Source organism: Procambarus clarkii, chromosome 63 (assembly GCF_040958095.1).
Source record: "Procambarus clarkii isolate CNS0578487 chromosome 63, FALCON_Pclarkii_2.0, whole genome shotgun sequence".
Taxonomy (NCBI): Eukaryota; Metazoa; Arthropoda; class Malacostraca; order Decapoda; family Cambaridae; genus Procambarus; species Procambarus clarkii.
This window is the reverse complement of record NC_091212.1, coordinates 8,480,391-8,497,295: the sequence shown is the minus strand read 5'-3', so window position 1 is coordinate 8,497,295 and position 16,905 is coordinate 8,480,391. Positions and strand designations below refer to the sequence as shown.

At 45.6% G+C, this 16,905-nt stretch overlaps 2 protein-coding genes across 3 annotated transcripts in view; both read left to right on the top strand.

The window, feature by feature from the left end:
* Positions 1 to 16,905, top strand: part of LOC123769566 (protein Wnt-5b-like) — a 501,917-nt gene that overhangs the window by 278,620 nt on the left and 206,392 nt on the right. The gene's annotated exons all lie outside the window — the stretch shown is intronic.
* LOC138354453 (trophinin-like) lies at positions 3,576 to 5,039 on the top strand. The gene has a single exon (XM_069308648.1). The coding sequence runs from the start codon at positions 3,576 to 3,578 to the stop codon at positions 5,037 to 5,039; it is 1,464 nt and encodes a 487-aa protein (XP_069164749.1).

Genomic DNA, 16,905 nt, shown 5'->3' with positions numbered 1-16,905 from the left:
TGTGTAAACTAAAGTCTTTGAAAATGTAATAAGTTATTACGAAACGCGTTCATGCGTCGCGTCAGGCTAGAAAGAAAAATGAATTTTGGAGATTTGATTTTTCAGTTACCATCGACAGTGAAAAGAAACATAAGAAATATTGAGAAAATTCATGTTAGAATTATTAATCTTACCTTTTCGGTCATATTTAACAACATATATATATATATATATATATAAATATATATATATATATATATATATATATATATATATATATATATATATATATATATATATATATATATATATATATTAATATTCGCGTAAACTTGAGATTTCTTAGCCATGAACGCTTTAAATTGTATTTTATATTTATGCCTTTCGTGAGACATAAAGTATTTATATTTGTAACGTATCTAGGACGTGACGGCTGAGTGGACAGCGCTCGGGATTCGTAGTCCTAAAGTTCCGGGTTCGATCCCCGGCGGAGGTGGAAACAAATGGGCAGCGTTTCTTTCACCCTAATGCACCTATTCACCTAGCGGTAAATAGGTACCTGGGAGTTAGACAGCTGCTACGGGCTGCAGATATAAATTGAATGATTATAAGAAAAGTCAAGCTTTACAGCTTCTTTTGTTTATTTAAAATTTATATACAAGACGGTACATTGGGACGAGAGGACATTACAAAGGTGTTTAAGCATTATACTCTCTTGCTGAGCCAGTAACTCGCGTACCGTTGTAGATAGGTCCTTAAACTAACTATTAACAGTAAAAGTAGAATTTACTAAACAGTAGTTGCTTTAAGTACAGTGATGTACTTTATAAACCATTATACCACATTCAAATCTGCACAGTACGCCAGTACATTAGGCTGAGGTAAGGTAAGGTAGTGGTCTATATTACTTAAGAGTTTTATATATTTACACATTTTATATGGGTAAGCGAATATGAAGTATAAACACTATATGACTGCGGTAACTGTTAAGAAAGGTAAGACTTGTGTTGCAAGTTCATTCATTATCTTAATCTTCAATATTTAATTTGTCATGAATAATTTAATACATAGGCCACTAATTACTAAAATACTTTACAACTTAAATTATGGATGAGCAGGTTTATATTTGCCAAAAATATTTGCTATGTCGAAAAAAGAACATTGACTATTGACGTTACAGTCTACAGTCAGGCTGTAACGCCTGACTGTGATGAGGCGTTACAGTCTGGCGACGCTACAGTGCACTAACTACCGGAAGTGAGAGTGGCGGTGGAGACGGAGGAACGATGCGAGAAACGATCACCTTATGAGCGCGGAGGAGCCGGGGCGCGCGGGCATGATGGCCGCCATCCGTCATGACGCTCTCAGTCGTCCAAATAAATTACAGGTTTGGACCGTCTTTAATTATAGGCGAGGCTGTGTCGTGGGTCGGTGGAGCCCGCCGTAAATCACAGCCTCTCGCCGCCGCCGCCATCACAGCATCTCCAGCCTCTTTATTTTTTTATATCTTTTCGAGACATATTGCTTTACAAAGGTGTGTTGCCTGGCGGGGTGCGCATGCGCGGGACACTCTGGCGCGCCGGGGCAAGATGGCTCCTAAGTAGGTCTTGGTGTAGGAGCTCCGTGAGGGCGACGGGGTTATGGCGGCAACACCGGCCACCGCCTCACTCACTCCTACCAACTGCAAATTGGAAATTAGGCTTTTGCGGTGGGGATTTTGTGAGATGCTTAAGACCACATAAGGAGTGAGGGCGTGCGATCACTCCTCCACGGCCTCCTCCAACACCTCCCGGTAATCCCTCCAACACTCGGCCCAACTCCATCTCCAGCAATGATATATTTATCGTCCATTGCCCCTGGAAGCCTGGTTACCATGGGGTCTGGGAGGCCTGGCCCAGGACCCGGCGACGAGGGCGGCCTCGCGCGCCGCATTTACATAACAATATGACAAATTAGCTTCCCTCGTTCACACCACCTCAAGCTTCACTTGGCGCACTCACCTTAACATTCAAGCTTCACTTGGCGCACTCACCTTAACATTCAAGCTTCACTTGGCGCACTCACCTTAACATTCAAGCTTCACTTGGCGCACTCACCTTAACATTCAAGCTTCACTTGGCGCACTCACCTTAACATTCAAGCTTCACTTGGCGCACTCACCTTAACATTCAAGCTTCACTTGGCGCACTCACCTTAACATTCAAGTTTCACTTGGCGCACTCACCTTAACATTCAAGCTTCACTTGGCGCACTCACCTTAACATTCAAGCTTCACTTGGCGCACTCACCTTAACATTCAAGTTTCACTTGGCGCACTCACCTTAACATTCAAGCTTCACTTGGCGCACTCACCTTAACATTCAAGCTTCACTTGGCGCACTCACCTTAACATTCAAGCTTCACTTGGCGCACTCACCTTAACATTCAAGCTTCACTTGGCGCACTCACCTTAACATTCAAGCTTCACTTGGCGCACTCACCTTAACATTCAAGCTTCACTTGGCGCACTCACCTTAACATTCAAGCTTCACTTGGCGCACTCACCTTAACATTCAAGCTTCACTTGGCGCACTCACCTTAACATTCAAGCTTCACTTGGCGCACTCACCTTAACATTCAAGCTTCACTTGGCGCACTCACCTTAACATTCAAGCTTCACTTGGCGCACTCACCTTAACATTCAGGCTTCACTTGGCGCACTCACCTTAACATTCAAGCTTCACTTGGCGCACTCACCTTAACATTCAAGCTTCACTTGGCGCACTCACCTTAACATTCAAGCTTCACTTGGCGCACTCACCTTAACATTCAAGCTTCACTTGGCGCACTCACCTTAACATTCAAGCTTCACTTGGCGCACTCACCTTAACATTCAAGCTTCACTTGGCGCACTCACCTTAACATTCAAGCTTCACTTGGCGCACTCACCTTAACATTCAAGCTTCACTTGGCGCACTCACCTTAACATTCAAGCTTCACTTGGCGCACTCACCTTAACATTCAAGCTTCACTTGGCGCACTCACCTTAACATTCAAGCTTCACTTGGCGCACTCACCTTAACATTCAAGCTTCACTTGGCGCACTCACCTTAACATTCAAGCTTCACTTGACGCACTCACCTTAACATTCAAGCTTCACTTGGCGCACTCACCTTAACATTCAAGCTTCACTTGGCGCACTCACCTTAACATTCAAGCTTCACTTGGCGCACTCACCTTAACATTCAAGCTTCACTTGACGCACTCACCTTAACATTCAAGCTTCACTTGGCGCACTCACCTTAACATTCAAGCTTCACTTGACGCACTCACCTTAACATTCAAGCTTCACTTGACGCACTCACCTTAACATTCAAGCTTCACTTGACGCACTCACCTTAACATTCAAGCTTCACTTGACGCACTCACCTTAACATTCAAGCTTCACTTGACGCACTCACCTTAACATTCAAGCTTCACTTGGCGCACTCACCTTAACATTCAAGCTTCCACATAAACCCGCCAATTCTTTTTTTTAATAAGTTTTTGCCTATTTGTGTTTCGCTTTTTATGACTTGTGAATTAGTAGTCTCTAGCCTACATCTGCCAGTGGTGGTATGACGTCTGCCAGTGGTGGTATGACATCTGCCAGTGGTGGTATGACGTCTGCCAGTGGTGGTATGACGTCTGCCAGTGGTGGTATGACGTCTGCCAGTGGTGGTATGACGTCTGCCAGTGGTGGTATGACGTCTGCCAGTGGTGGTATGACATCTGCCAGTGGTGGTATATCTGCCAGTGGTGGCATATCTGCCAGTGGTGGTATGACGTCTGCCAGTGGTGGTATATCTGCCAGTGGTGGTATGACGTCTGCCAGTGGTGGTACGACAACATCTGCCAGTGGTATTATGACAACATCTGCCAGTGGTGTTATGACAACATCTGCCAGTGGTATTATGACAACATCTGCCAGTGGTGTTATGACAACATCTGCCAGTGGTATTATGACAACATCTGCCAGTGGTGTTATGACAACATCTGCCAGTGGTATTATGACAACATCTGCCAGTGGTGTTATGACAACATCTGCCAGTGGTGGTATCATGACAACATCTGCCAGTGGTGGTATCATGACAACATCTGCCAGTGGTGGTATCATGACAACATCTGCCAGTGGTGGTATCATGACAACATCTGCCAGTGGTGGTATCATGACAACATCTGCCAGTGGTGGTATCATGACAACATCTGCCAGTGGTGGTATCATGACAACATCTGCCAGTGGTGGTATCATGACAACATCTGCCAGTGGTGGTATCATGACAACATCTGCCAGTGGTGGTATCATGACAACATCTGCCAGTGGTGGTATCATGACAACATCTGCCAGTGGTGGTATGACAACATCTGCCAGTGGTGGTATCATGACATCTGCCAGTGGTGGTATCATGACAACATCTGCCAGTGGTGGTATCATGACAACATCTGCCAGTGGTGGTGTCATGACAACATCTACCAGTGGTGGTATCATGACAACATCTGCCAGTGGTGGTATCATGACAACATCTGCCAGTGGTGGTATCATGACAACATCTGCCAGTGGTGGTATCATGACAACATCTGCCAGTGGTGGTATCATGACAACATCTGCCAGTGGTGGTATGACAACATCTGCCAGTGGTGGTATCATGACAACATCTGCCAGTGGTGGTATCATGACAACATCTGTCAGTGGTGGTATCATGACAACATGTCAGTGGTGGTATCATGACAACATCTGCCAGTTGTGGTATGACAACATCTGCCAGTTGTGGTATGACAACATCTGCCAGTGGTGGTATGACAACATCTGCCAGTGGTGGTATCATGACATCTGCCAGTTGTGGTATCATGACAACATCTGCCAGTTGTGGTATCATGACAACATCTGCCAGTGGTGGTATGACAACATCTGCCAGTGGTGGTATGACAACATCTGCCAGTGGTGGTATGACAACATCTGCCAGTGGTGGTATGACAACATCTGCCAGTGGTGGTATGACAACATCTGCCAGTGGTGGTATGACAACATCTGCAAGTGGTGATATGACAACATCTGCCAGTGGTGGTACGACAACATTTGCCAGTGATGGTATGACAACATCTGCCAGTGATGTTATGACAACATCTGCCAGTGGTGTTATGACAACATTTGCCAGTGGTGGTATGACAACATCTGCCAGTGGTGTTATGACAACATCTGCCAGTGGTGTTATGACAACATCTATTATTGACTAATATATATATATATATATATATATATATATATATATATATATATATATATATATATATATATATGTCGTACCTAATAGCCAGAACGCACTTCTCAGCCTACTATGCAAGTCCCGATTTGCCTAATAAGCCAAGTTTTCCTGAATTAATATATTTTCTCTAATTTTTTTTTTATGAAACGATAAAGCTACCTATTTCATTATATATGAGGTCAATTTGATTTTATTGGAGTTAAAATTAACGTAGATATATGACCGAACCTAACCAACCCTACCTAACCTAACCTATCTTTATAGGTTAGGTTAGGTTAGGTAGCCGAAAAAGTTAGGTTAGGTTAGGTAGGTTAGGTAGTCGAAAAACAATTAATTCATGAAAACTTGGCTTATTGGGCAAATCGGGCCTTGCATAGTAGGCTGATAAGTGCGTTCTGGCTACTAGGTACGACATATATATATATATATATATATATATATATATATATATATATATATATATATATATATATATATATATATATATATATATATATATTATTATGTCTGTATGAAAACATTACCATTACTAATTATTATTGTTATCTTGTAATTAACAATTTTATCATAAAAACTAATATTACATATCGTGGGTTTGCGCCTAGTTAGGCCTAGGTAAGGTTAAGTCTTCTGTTGGCTTAGTGAAGCGTCGTCAGGTAGTGTTCATTCCATGCAGCGTCCGACCCCACACACGCAAACACACATTTTGAACATGATGTTCATTCATGTGAATGAATGAACCTCATGTTCATTCCTCGTGGTGAGTCACAGTAGCCTCGTGGCGAGTCACCGTAGCCTCGTGGCGAGTCACCGTAGCCTCGTGGTGAGTCACAGTAGCCTCGTGGCGAGTCACCGTAGCCTCGAGGTGAGTCACAGTAGCCTCGTGGCGAGTCACCGTAGCCTCGTGGCGAGTCACCGTAGCCTCGTGGCGAGTCACAGTAACCTCGTGGCGAGTCACAGTAGCCTCGTGGCGAGTCACAGTAACCTCGTGGCGAGTCACAGTAGCCTCGTGGCGATTCACAGTAGCCTCGTGGCGAGTCACAGTAGCCTCGTGGCGATTCACAGTAGCCTCGTGGCGAGTCACAGTAGCCTCGTGGCGAGTCACAGTAGCCTCGTGGCGAGTCACAGTAACCTCGTGGCGAGTCACAGTAGCCTCGTGGCGAGTCACAGTAACCTCGTGGCGAGTCACAGTAGCCTCGTGGTGAGTCACAGTAGCCTCGTGGCGAGTCACCGTAGCCTCGTGGCGAGTCACCGTAGCCTCGTGGCGAGTCACAGTAACCTCGTGGCGAGTCACAGTAGCCTCGTGGCGAGTCACAGTAACCTCGTGGCGAGTCACAGTAGCCTCGTGGCGATTCACAGTAGCCTCGTGGCGAGTCACAGTAGCCTCGTGGCGATTCACAGTAGCCTCGTGGCGAGTCACAGTAGCCTCGTGGCGAGTCACAGTAGCCTCGTGGCGAGTCACAGTAACCTCGTGGCGAGTCACAGTAGCCTCGTGGCGAGTCACAGTAACCTCGTGGCGAGTCACAGTAGCCTCGTGGCGAGTCACAGTAGCCTCGTGGCGAGTCACAGTAGCCTCGTGGCGAGTCACAGTAACCTCGTGGCGAGTCACAGTAGCCTCGTGGCGAGTCACAGTAGCCTCGTGGCGAGTCACAGTAACCTCGTGGCGAGTCACAGTAGCCTCGTGGCGAGTCACAGTAGCCTCGTGGCGAGTCACAGTAGCCTCGTGGCGAGTCACAGTAACCTCGTGGCGAGTCACAGTAGCCTCGTGGCGAGTCACAGTAGCCTCGTGGCGAGTCACAGTAGCCTCGTGGCGAGTCACAGTAGCCTCGTGGCGAGTCACAGTAGCCTCGTGGCGAGTCACAGTAACCTCGAGGCGAGTCACAGTAACCTCGTGGCGAGTCACCGTAGCCTCGTGGCGAGTCACAGTAGCCTCGTGGCGAGTCACAGTAGCCTCGTGGCGAGTCACAGTAACCTCGTGGCGAGTCACAGTAGCCTCGTGGCGAGTCACAGAGTGGCGCACGGTCACCTGGACTCTTGAGACAAATACTGACTTGTACTCACCTGGTTGTGTTTGCTGGGGTTGAGCTCTGGCTCTTTGGTCCCGCCTCTCAACTGTCAATCAACTGGTGTACAGGTTCCTGAGCCTACTGGGCTCTATCATATCTACACTTGAAACTGTGTATGGAGTCAGCCTCCACCACATCACTGCCTAATGCATTCCATCTGTTAACTATTCTGACACTGAAAAAGTTCCTTCTAACGTCCATGTGGCTCATGTGGGTACTCAGTCTCCACCTGTGTCCCCTTGTTCGCGTACAACCCGTGTTGAATAGTTTATCCTTGTCTACCCTGTTAATTTCCCTGAGGATTTTGTAGGTAGTGATCATGTCTCCAATCACTCTTCTATCTTCCAGTGTCGTAAGGTGCATTTCCCGCAGCCTTTCCTCGTAACTCATGCCTCTTAGTTCTGGGACTAGTCTAGTGGCATACCTCTGAACTTTTTTCCACCTTCGTCTTGTGCTTGACAAGGTACGGGCTCCATGCTGGGGCCACATACTCCAAGATTGGTCTTACATATGTTGTGTACAAGATTCTGAATGATTCCTTACACAGGTTCCTGAAGGCTGTTCTGATGTTAGCCAGCCTCGCATATACCGCAGACGTTATTCTTTTTATGTGGACTTCAGGAGACAGGTTTGGTTTGATATCAACTCCAAGATCTTTCTCTCTTTCCGTTTCATTAAGTACTTCATCTCCTATTCTGTATCCTGTGTCTGGCCTCCTGTTTCCACCGCCTAGTTTCATTACTTTGCATTTACTCGGGTTAAACTTTAGCAGCCATTTCTTGACCATTCATTCAGTTTGTCTAGGTCATCTTGTAGCCTCATACTATCATCTTCTGTTCCAATCCTCCTCATAATTTTTGCATCATCGGCAAATATTGAAAGAAACGATTCTATACCCTCTGGGAGATCATTTACATATATCAGAAACAGTATAGGTCCAAGGACTGACCCCTGCGGGACTCCACTCGTAACGTCTCGCCAATCCGAGACCTCACTCCTCACACTGACTCGTTGTCTCCTGTTGCTTAGGTACTCCCTTATCCAAGGCAGTACCTTCCCTTTCACTCCAGCCTGCATCTCCAGCTTTCTCACTAGCCTCTTGTGTGGTACTGTGTCAAAGGTTTTCTGGCAATCCAAAAATATGCAGCCTGCCCACCCCTCTCTTTTTTTGCCTGATTTTTGTTGCCTGGTCGTAGAATTCAATTAGCCCTGTGAGGCAGGACCTGCCATCCCTGAACCCATGTTGATGCTGTGTTACAAAGTTCTTTTGCTCCAGATGTTCCACTAGCTTTCTTCGCACAATCTTCTCCATCAGCTTGCATGGTATGCAGGTTAGGGACACTGGTCTGTAGTTCAGTGCCTCCTGTCTATCCCCTGTGTGTGTGTGTGTGTGTACTCACCTAGTTGTACTCACCTAGTTGTGTTTGCGGGGGTTGAGCTCTGGCTCTTTGGTCCCGCCTCTCAACCGTCAATCAACAGGTGTACAGATTCCTGAGCCTATCGGGCTCTGTCATATCTACACTTGAAACTGTGTATGGAGTCAGCCTCCACCACATCACTTCCTAATGCATTCCATTTGTCAACCACTCTGACACTAAAAAAGTTCTTTCTAATATCTCTGTGGCTCATTTGGGCACTCAGTTTCCACCTGTGTCCCCTTGTGCGTGTTCCCCTTGTGTTAAATAGACTGTCTTTATCTACCCTATCAATCCCCTTCAGAATCTTGAATGTGGTGATCATGTCCCCCCTAACTCTTCTGTCTTCCAGCGAAGTGAGGTTTAATTCCCGTAGTCTCTCCTCGTAGCTCATACCTCTCAGCTCGGGTACTAGTCTGGTGGCAAACCTTTGAACCTTTTCCAGTTTAGTCTTATCCTTGACTAGATATGGACTCCATGCTGGGGCTGCATACTCCAGGATTGGCCTGACATATGTGGTATACAAAGTTCTGAATGATTCTTTACACAAGTTTCTGAATGCCGTTCGTATGTTGGCCAGCCTGGCATATGCCGCTGATGTTATCCGCTTGATATGTGCTGCAGGGGACAGGTCTGGCGTGATATCAACCCCCAAGTCTTTTTCCTTCTCTGACTCCTGAAGAATTTCCTCTCCCAGATGATACCTTGTATCTGGCCTCCTGCTCCCTACACCTATCTTCATTACATTACATTTGGTTGGGTTAAACTCTAACAACCATTTGTTCGACCATTCCTTCAGCTTGTCTAGGTCTTCTTGAAGCCTCAAACAGTCCTCTTCTGTTTTAATCCTTCTCATAATTTTAGCATCGTCCGCAAACATTGAGAGAAATGAATCGATACCCTCCGGGAGATCATTTACATATATCAGAAACAAGATAGGACCGAGTACAGAGCCCTGTGGGACTCCACTGGTGACTTCACGCCAATCGGAGGTCTCACCCCTCACCGTAACTCTCTGCTTCCTATTGCTTAGATACTCCCTTATCCACTGGAGCACCTTACCAGCTACACCTGCCTGTCTCTCCAGCTTATGTACCAGCCTCTTATGCGGTACTGTGTCAAAGGCTTTCCGACAATCCAAGAAAATGCAGTCCGCCCAGCCCTCTCTTTCTTGCTTAATCTGTGTCACCTGATCGTAGAATTCTATCAAGCCTGTAAGGCAAGATTTACCCTCCCTGAATCCATGTTGGCGATTTGTCACGAAGTCCCTTCTCTCCAGATGTGTTACCAGGTTTTTTCTCACGATCTTCTCCATCACCTTGCATGGTATACAAGTCAAGGACACTGGCCTGTAGTTCAGTGCCTCTTGTCTGTCGCCCTTTTTGTATATTGGGACCACATTCGCCGTCTTCCATATTTCTGGTAGGTCTCCCGTCTCTAGTGATTTACTATACACTATGGAGAGTGGCAAGCAAAGTGCCTCTGCACATTCTTTCAGTACCCATGGTGAGATCCCATCTGGACCAACCGCCTTTCTAACATCCAGATCCAGCAGGTGTCTCTTGACCTCCTCTCTCGTAATTTCGAACTCCTCCAAGGCCGCCTGGTTTACTTCCCTTTCTCCTAGCACAGTGACCTCACCCTGTTCTATTGTGAAGACCTCCTGGAACCTCTTGTTGAGTTCCTCACACACCTCTCTGTCATTCTCTGTATACCTGTCCTCGCCTGTTCTAAGTTTCAATACCTGTTCTTTCACTGTTGTTTTCCTTCTGATGTGACTGTGGAGTAGCTTTGGTTCGGTCTTGGCTTTGTTTGCTATATCATTTTCAAAAATTTTCTCTGCTTCTCTTCTCACCCTGACGTACTCATTCCTGGTTCTCTGGTATCTCTCCCTGCTTTCTGTTGTTCTGTTATGTGTGTGTGTGTGTGTGTGTGTGTGTGTGTGTGTGTGTGTGTGTGTGTGTGTGTGTTGTACGTGAGTGTGTTGTGGAAGACACTTCCTGGCAAGACAGTTCGGCTGTTAGAGAAGACTCAACGAGGAAGAGTAGAGAGAGAGAGAGCGTACAAGGAGGGAGAGTCAGAGGGAGAGTAGAGGGAGCGTTCGAGGAGGGAGAGCATGGAGGCGTAAGAGAGGGAGGGAGGGAGGGAGGAGGGAAATAAAGAGGGATTATATTGTTAGATCGTGCGGTGGCGCTGAAGAGTAATAGGGTAATTATCCCGTCTTAGGAGGGTGTTTGGCGCCAGATGACGGGGAGGGATGAGACGGAAGGGGCCCAGACGGGACGGGCATGCAGCATGGAAGGGACGCAGACGGGACGGACAGCATGGAAGAGAGGGAATAGTTTTTGGTTTTATTTTTTCCACCACAGACGTGGCCACACATTTGCCGTGCTAACCAACATGCATATATATATATATATATATATATATATATATATATATATATATATATATATATATATATATATATATATATATATAATTTATGTCTCTACTACTCTGACAGGGTAAGATAGCCGATATAGAAACTTGTGTAGTGTATAATTAATCACCTAACCACTGAAGGTGATTACAAGGCTTTCACAAGCTTAGGTTATAGTTACATCACTTTGTATAACTGATGCATTACACAGTCAATCTTGGGTACAAGTCCAATATATCAAGTGTTCCAGTACTCATGCAGTAGTTACAGAGTTCAGCATACCTCAGCCCAGGAGGGCGAAAGTCAGTCAATATGGGACATTCAGTCAATATAATGTTCAAGGGAGTGCATGTTTTCTCTTTCACAAAGTTGACACATGGAGTATTGGACACTTTCACAAAGTTGACACATGATGTATTGGACACTTTCACAAAGTTGACACATGGTGTATTGGACACTTTCACAAAGTTGACACATGGTGTATTGGACACTTTCACAAAGTTGACACATGGTGTATTGGACACTTTCACAAAGTTGACACATGGTGTATTGGACACTTTCACAAAGTTGACACATGGTGTATTGGACACTTTCACAAAGTTGACACATGGTGTATTAGACACTTTCACAAAGTTGACACATGGTGTATTGGACACTTTCACAAAGTTGACACATGGGGTGTACTCGACATTTGGGTTTTGAGAAAGCTGCCAGATACGTCTATATCCCAGGCGTATTCTGGCCACTATAACATCACATTGCCGGGTTCTTGTTCTATTAGTCCCATATGTGAATGTCTCCTCACCATATTTATTATAATGTTTAATGCTACAACTTTCAGGTCTTTGTGAGTGTGTCAGGCCAGTATGATGTTCATTAGATATTTGTTTAAGTATTCTCTTTGTCAGTGCTAATGTAGCACCTATACTAACCTCTGCTTCGTGTCTGCTGCAGGCTGTCTTTGCAAGCAATTTCTACTACTGATCAACTACAGGCTGTCTTTGCTGTCTTTGCAAACATATCAACAGTGGCACGCCTTAAGATGCCAACATGTGATGGTATCCAAAGGAATTTAATCTCAAATCTATTTTCTTTAGCAGCTAAAACATTTATTCGAATATCACAGACTATCTTGTGGGTGTGTGCGGGGGAGCGGGTCGGGCTGTGGCACAGCGCAAGAACATAACAGGAGGAACGACACAGCGCCGGGGAACAGGAAGGCAGTAACAGGACTAGACGGAACGCTGTGGAATGGAAGGACAAGGTGCTGGATGAGGCGTAACGAGACGGGGGCGGGACGGTGGCGCGAGAAAAAAGGACAGGCGAGCCTCGTTAGGGTAGAATGTTAGGAGTGGTGGTAAACAAGATGGGATGGGATTTGGCGGGATGGAACGAGACAGGATGGAGTTTAAGGGATAGACAAGAAGGGAAAGGAGATTGAGGGGGTATGGAGAAGGGGAACATCTTAACAGGATGGAAGCAATACGAGAAAAGAAGGAACACTGTTAATACCTGTCGAACTATATTGGCGGGTCGACAGGTGGTGGGCCTTGTCACCTGTCGACCCCGGGGTGACGCTCGACAGAGGAGAATACCCACGGGTGACAAGTTGTAATATCTGGACACAGATAAAGCCGGTGCTTGTGTGCTTGTGTCGACAGCGACGACACGAGGACTCTTAGTGAACACCTGCCCAAACAACGACACGAGAACTCTTAGTGAACACCTGCCCAAACAACGACACGAGAACTCTTAGTAAACACCTGCCCAAACAACGACACGAGAACTCTTAGTAAACACCTGCCCAAACAACGACACGAGAACTCTTAGTAAACACCTGCCCAAACAACGACACGAGAACTCTTAGTAAACACCTGCCCAAACAACGACACGAGAACTCTTAGTAAACACCTGCCCAAACAACGACACGAGAACTCTTAGTAAACACCTGCCCAAACAACGACACGAGAACTCTTAGTAAACACCTGCCCAAACAACGACACGAGAACTCTTAGTAAACACCTGCCCAAACAACGACACGAGAACTCTTAGTGAACACCTGTCCAACCAACGACACGAGAACTCTTAGTGAACACCTGCCCAAACAACGACACGAGAACTCTTAGTGAACACCTGCCCAAACAACGACACGAGAACTCTTAGTGAACACCTGCCCAAACAACAGCACGACTGACACCACCTGACACACCAGTTCTGACACTGTTCCGAGACTCTTATAGACACTAACTTACTCCTATTTTTTCTTTATTTCACAGGTGAGTGGCAGAGGACACTGGCGGACACTGTCCCAGGCGATACAAGTGTGAGAGCAGCACAAGACCTGACCTTGTGGTAAGGTTAGGCACTTACCCTGTGTGACACTTACCGTGGTAAGTGCCTCCGGCGTCCTCCACTTACTGTCCCCGCGAAGACAAATGTCTCCCTCTTAAAATGTTGTGTTGGATGTTAAGGAATTATAGGAGCGAGCCGCTGCCACGATAGACTGTGTGGTAGTGGAAGTGCTGGATAGACTCAGTGAAGAGCTGAGGCGCTCTGGGTACAGAGCATAATGCGGCCTGCTGCTAGCGACAGTTTGACCGATCAAGCTGTCACCTCCAATGGGAGTAGACTCTGACAAGGGGGTGAAGAGAGGGAGGACTCTGGAAGCTGTCTACAGGTAAATCACAATGACGGAGAGCACGACAGTGTCAGCTGGGGACAGAGAGGGCTATTAGGGTGACATTAACATCTGTCAATCTTGACAGATGTTAATCTTCTTGTTTGAGGAGCTGTTCACTTGAGACAGTTAAACAAGTCCCAGCTGTGTCTGGGTACAAGTGACAGGATGAACAACCCAGCGGGTTTTCTTCCTATTGGGGAGTGTTGTACATGCTGCTATGGTGGTGTGTCCACCAGTCTCCGTGGTGTAGTGGTAAGACACTCGCCTGGCGTTCCGCGAGTACTTTGTCATGGGTTCGTATCCTGGCCGGGGAGGGTTTACTGGGCGCAAATCCTTAACTGTAGCCTCTGTTTAACTCAACAGTAAAATGTGTACTTGGTTGTAAAAACGATTCTTCGCGGCGGGGATCGTATTCCAGGGACCTGCCCGCAACGCTACGCGTACTATGTGGCTCTACAAGAATGTAACAACTCTTGTACCCAATAAACTCGCCGCTCGGGGCAAAATTTAAAAAGGTCCTGAACGATTCCTTTACACAAGTTTCTAGAAGCTGATCTTATGCTGGCCTGCCATGGTGGTAGTTCTTAAGTTGTGGTGGTGGTGATGGTGGTGGTGGTGGTGGTGATGGTGGTGATGGTGGTGGCGCAGGGGGGCGGGGGGAGGGGAGGAGGAGCAGACTGCGACAGACAGATGGCGCACGATTCCCGCCTCCGACTTGGAATGACATCAGGATATTAGTCATAAATCTGTTCAGCGGCGGCCGTGTCACCGCCCGGTGGCTCCTGGGGGGAGGGGGGGAGATACGATGAGCTAAGAAGTACATAATTGTGCTTGCCTGGCAGTGCCCACGGTGGTGGTGGTATGCCTCGTATACACGCCCCCCTGGGGTACCTGCTGTGTCAATATCAACTTTCCTCACATTGAAATAATTCGTCATATCCTTCCCGTCAGCTGTTCGTCAAGACTCACAGTTGAGAGGCAGGACCAAAGAGCCAGAGCTCAACCCCTTCCCCCCTGCAAGCACAACTAGGTGCTTGATTAATTATATATATATATATATATATATATATATATATATATATATATATATATATATATATATATAATGTCGTACCTAGTAGCCAGAACTCACTTCTCAGCCTACTATTCAAGGCCAGATTTGCCTAATAAGCCAAGTTTTCCTGAATTATTATATTTACTATAATTTTTTTCTTATGAAATGATAAAGCAACCCTTTTCTCTATGTATGAGGTCAATTTGTTTTATTGGAGTTAAAATTAACGTAGATATATGACCGAACCTAACCAACCCTACCTAACCTAACCTAACCTATATTTATAGGTAAGGTTAGGTTAGGTAGCCAAAAAAAGCTAGGTTAGGTTAGGTAGGTTAGGTAGACGAAAAAACATTAATTCATGAAAACTTGGCTTATTAGGCAAATCGGGCCTTGAATAGTAGGCTGAGAAGTGCGTTCTGGCTATTAGGTACGACATATATATATATATATAATATTAGTATATTTTGGTAGCAGTCTTTCCTGTAGACATATATTATTAAATATGACCGAAAAAGTAAGATTAATAATTCTAACACGAATTTTCTCAATGTTTCTTATATTTTTCTTCACTGTTGATGGTAACTGAAAAATCAATTCTCCAAAATTCATTTTTATTTCTAGTCTGACGCGACACTTGAGCGCGTTTCGTAAAACTTATTACATTTTCAAAGACTTTAGTTTACACACACACAACTATAACTGAACAGAGCTTAAACATCTTCGATTTTATACCTGCATTTGGATGAGGTGAAAACAAACTTTCAACACAAGACAGAACACGAAACAATGGGTATAATATTTTGTAAGTTAAAGGGAAGAATGGAAGTAACTGCAAAGGGCCTATTGGCCCATATTTCTTGATGCTTCTATATTGGTGCGGAGTCTTGAAGTGGGTAGAATATAGTTGTGCATTAATTGGCTGTTGATTGCTGGTGTCGACTTCTTAATGTGTAGTGCCTCACAGATATCAAGCCGCCTGCTATCGCTGTATCTATCGATGATTTCTGTGTTTTTTGTTAAGACTTCTCTGGTGATGGTCTGGTTGTGGGAAGAGATTATATGTTCCTTAATGGAGCTCCGTTGCTTATGCATCGTTAATCGCCTGGAAAGAGATGTTGTCTTGCCTATATTCTGAATTCTTTGAGGCTTACAGTCCCCAAGTGGGCATTTGAAGGCATAGACGACATTGGTCTCTTAAAGTGTTCTGCTTTGTGTCTGGAGAGTTTCTCATGAGTAGGTTGGCCGTTTTCTTGGTTTTATAGTAGATCGTCAATTGTATCTTCTGATTTTTGTCTGTAGGGATAACGTTTCTACTAACAATATCTTTCAGGACCCTTTCCTCCGTTTTGTGAGCTGTGGAAAAGAAGTTCCTGTAAAATAGTCTAATAAGGGGTACAGGTGTTGTGTTAGTTGTCTCTTCAGATGTTGCATGGCGTTTCACCTTCCTTCTTATGATGTCTTCAACGAAACCATTGGAGAAGCTGTTGTTGACTAGGCCTTACCCTACAGAGTTCTTCATCGACTTGCTTCCATCCTGAGCTGTGGCTGAGAGCACGGTCGACATAAGCGTTAACGACACTCCTCTTGTACCTGTCTGGGCAGTCACTGTTGGCATTGAGGCACATTCCTATGTTTGTTTCCTTAGTGTAGACTGCAGTGTGGAAACCTCCGCTCCTTTCCATGACTGTTACATCTAGAAAGGGCAGCTTCCCATCCTTCTCCATCTCGTAAGTGAAACGCAACACAGAATTCCGCTCAAATGCCTCCTTCAGCTCCTGCAGATGTCTGACATCAGGTACCTGTGTGAAAATGTCGTCAACATACCTGCAGTACATGGCCGGTCTCAAGTTCATGTCGACTACGACCTTTTGTTCGATGGTACCCATGTAGAAGTTCGCAAACAGGACACCTAGGGGAGAACCCATGGCGACCCCCATCTACTTGCTTATACATGTGCCCATCCGGGCTCAAGAAGGGTGCCTCTTTAGTACAAGCTTGGAGTTT

Bases quoted from the DNA above. Each gene is read 5' to 3' on its own strand.
- LOC138354453 (XM_069308648.1), top strand. From the start codon at position 3,576: ATGACGTCTGCCAGTGGTGGTATGACATCTGCCAGTGGTGGTATGACG.